Source organism: Thamnophis elegans, chromosome Z (assembly GCF_009769535.1).
Source record: "Thamnophis elegans isolate rThaEle1 chromosome Z, rThaEle1.pri, whole genome shotgun sequence".
Taxonomy (NCBI): Eukaryota; Metazoa; Chordata; class Lepidosauria; order Squamata; family Colubridae; genus Thamnophis; species Thamnophis elegans.
In genome coordinates this window covers 110,622,257-110,623,184 of record NC_045558.1, presented here as the reverse complement: position 1 = coordinate 110,623,184, position 928 = coordinate 110,622,257, and the positions used below count along the sequence as shown (strand labels likewise).

At 36.0% G+C, this 928-nt stretch overlaps 1 protein-coding gene across 1 annotated transcript in view; it reads left to right on the top strand.

Annotated features, from left to right (window-relative positions):
• LOC116521413 (olfactory receptor 6B2-like) overlaps window positions 1-928 on the top strand; it is a gene marked incomplete at its 5' end in the record, with an annotated part of 8,915 nt that continues 7,987 nt past the window's right edge. Inside the window, 3 exon segments of the mRNA XM_032236088.1 lie at window positions 1-355; window positions 358-468; window positions 471-680. Coding sequence (XP_032091979.1) covers window positions 1-355; window positions 358-468; window positions 471-680 — 676 coding nt within the window.

Here is a 928-nt window from a genome sequence, read left to right as displayed (position 1 = left end):
TGTGGGCATCTTACCATTATCAGCATTGTATACATTGACCGACATCTCCATACCCCCATGTACTTTTTCCTCAGCAGCTTCTCTTTCTTAGAGATATGGTACACATCCAATATTATCCCCCAAATGCTAGAAGGTTTCCTAACAAAAAACAAATCTATCACTTATACTAGCTGTGTTGCCCAACTCTACTTTTTCATTTCATTTGGCACTGCTGAATGTTTTATTTTGGTAATCATGGCATTTGATCGCTATTTAGCCATATGTAATCCTCTACAATATCAAAATATCATGAATAACAAAATTTGCCATCGAATGGTTGCATGTTCTTGGATCGGTGCATTCTTAATTAATATTCTTCACTGATGGAAGTCTGTAAGCTTCCATTTTGTGGACCAAATGAGATCAATCATTTCTTCTGTGATGTATCACCTTTACTGAAACTATCTTGTGTAAATGCAGATGAAGCTGAATTGTAGCTACAGACTACAGTGTCATTGTTAGTTCATTTTCTCTAATTTTGGTTTCTTACATCTTTATAATTGTCAGTGTTCTGAAAATCCCCTCCACTACAGGCCGGCAAAAGGCTTTTTCTACTTGTGGCTCCCATCTGGCTGTAGTTACTATTTTCTATGGCACACTGATGTTCATGTATGTCTGTCCAACCTCAAAAACTTCCCAAAGTTCAGTGAAAGTTCAGATAGTATCTGTGTTTTATATAGTGGTCACTCCCATGCTGAACCCTATTATTTACTGCCTGAGAAACAGAGAAATTAAAGAAGCCTTAAAGAGAGCTTTAGATGGGAAGCATGCAGTTAAAATGAAACCAAGCTGCATTGGAAATGGAATAATATATTAATCCTCCCTCCCCAAAAATATATATTATAACATTTATAGCTGGTATTGTGTAATAGCAGTTTATAGATTTTGT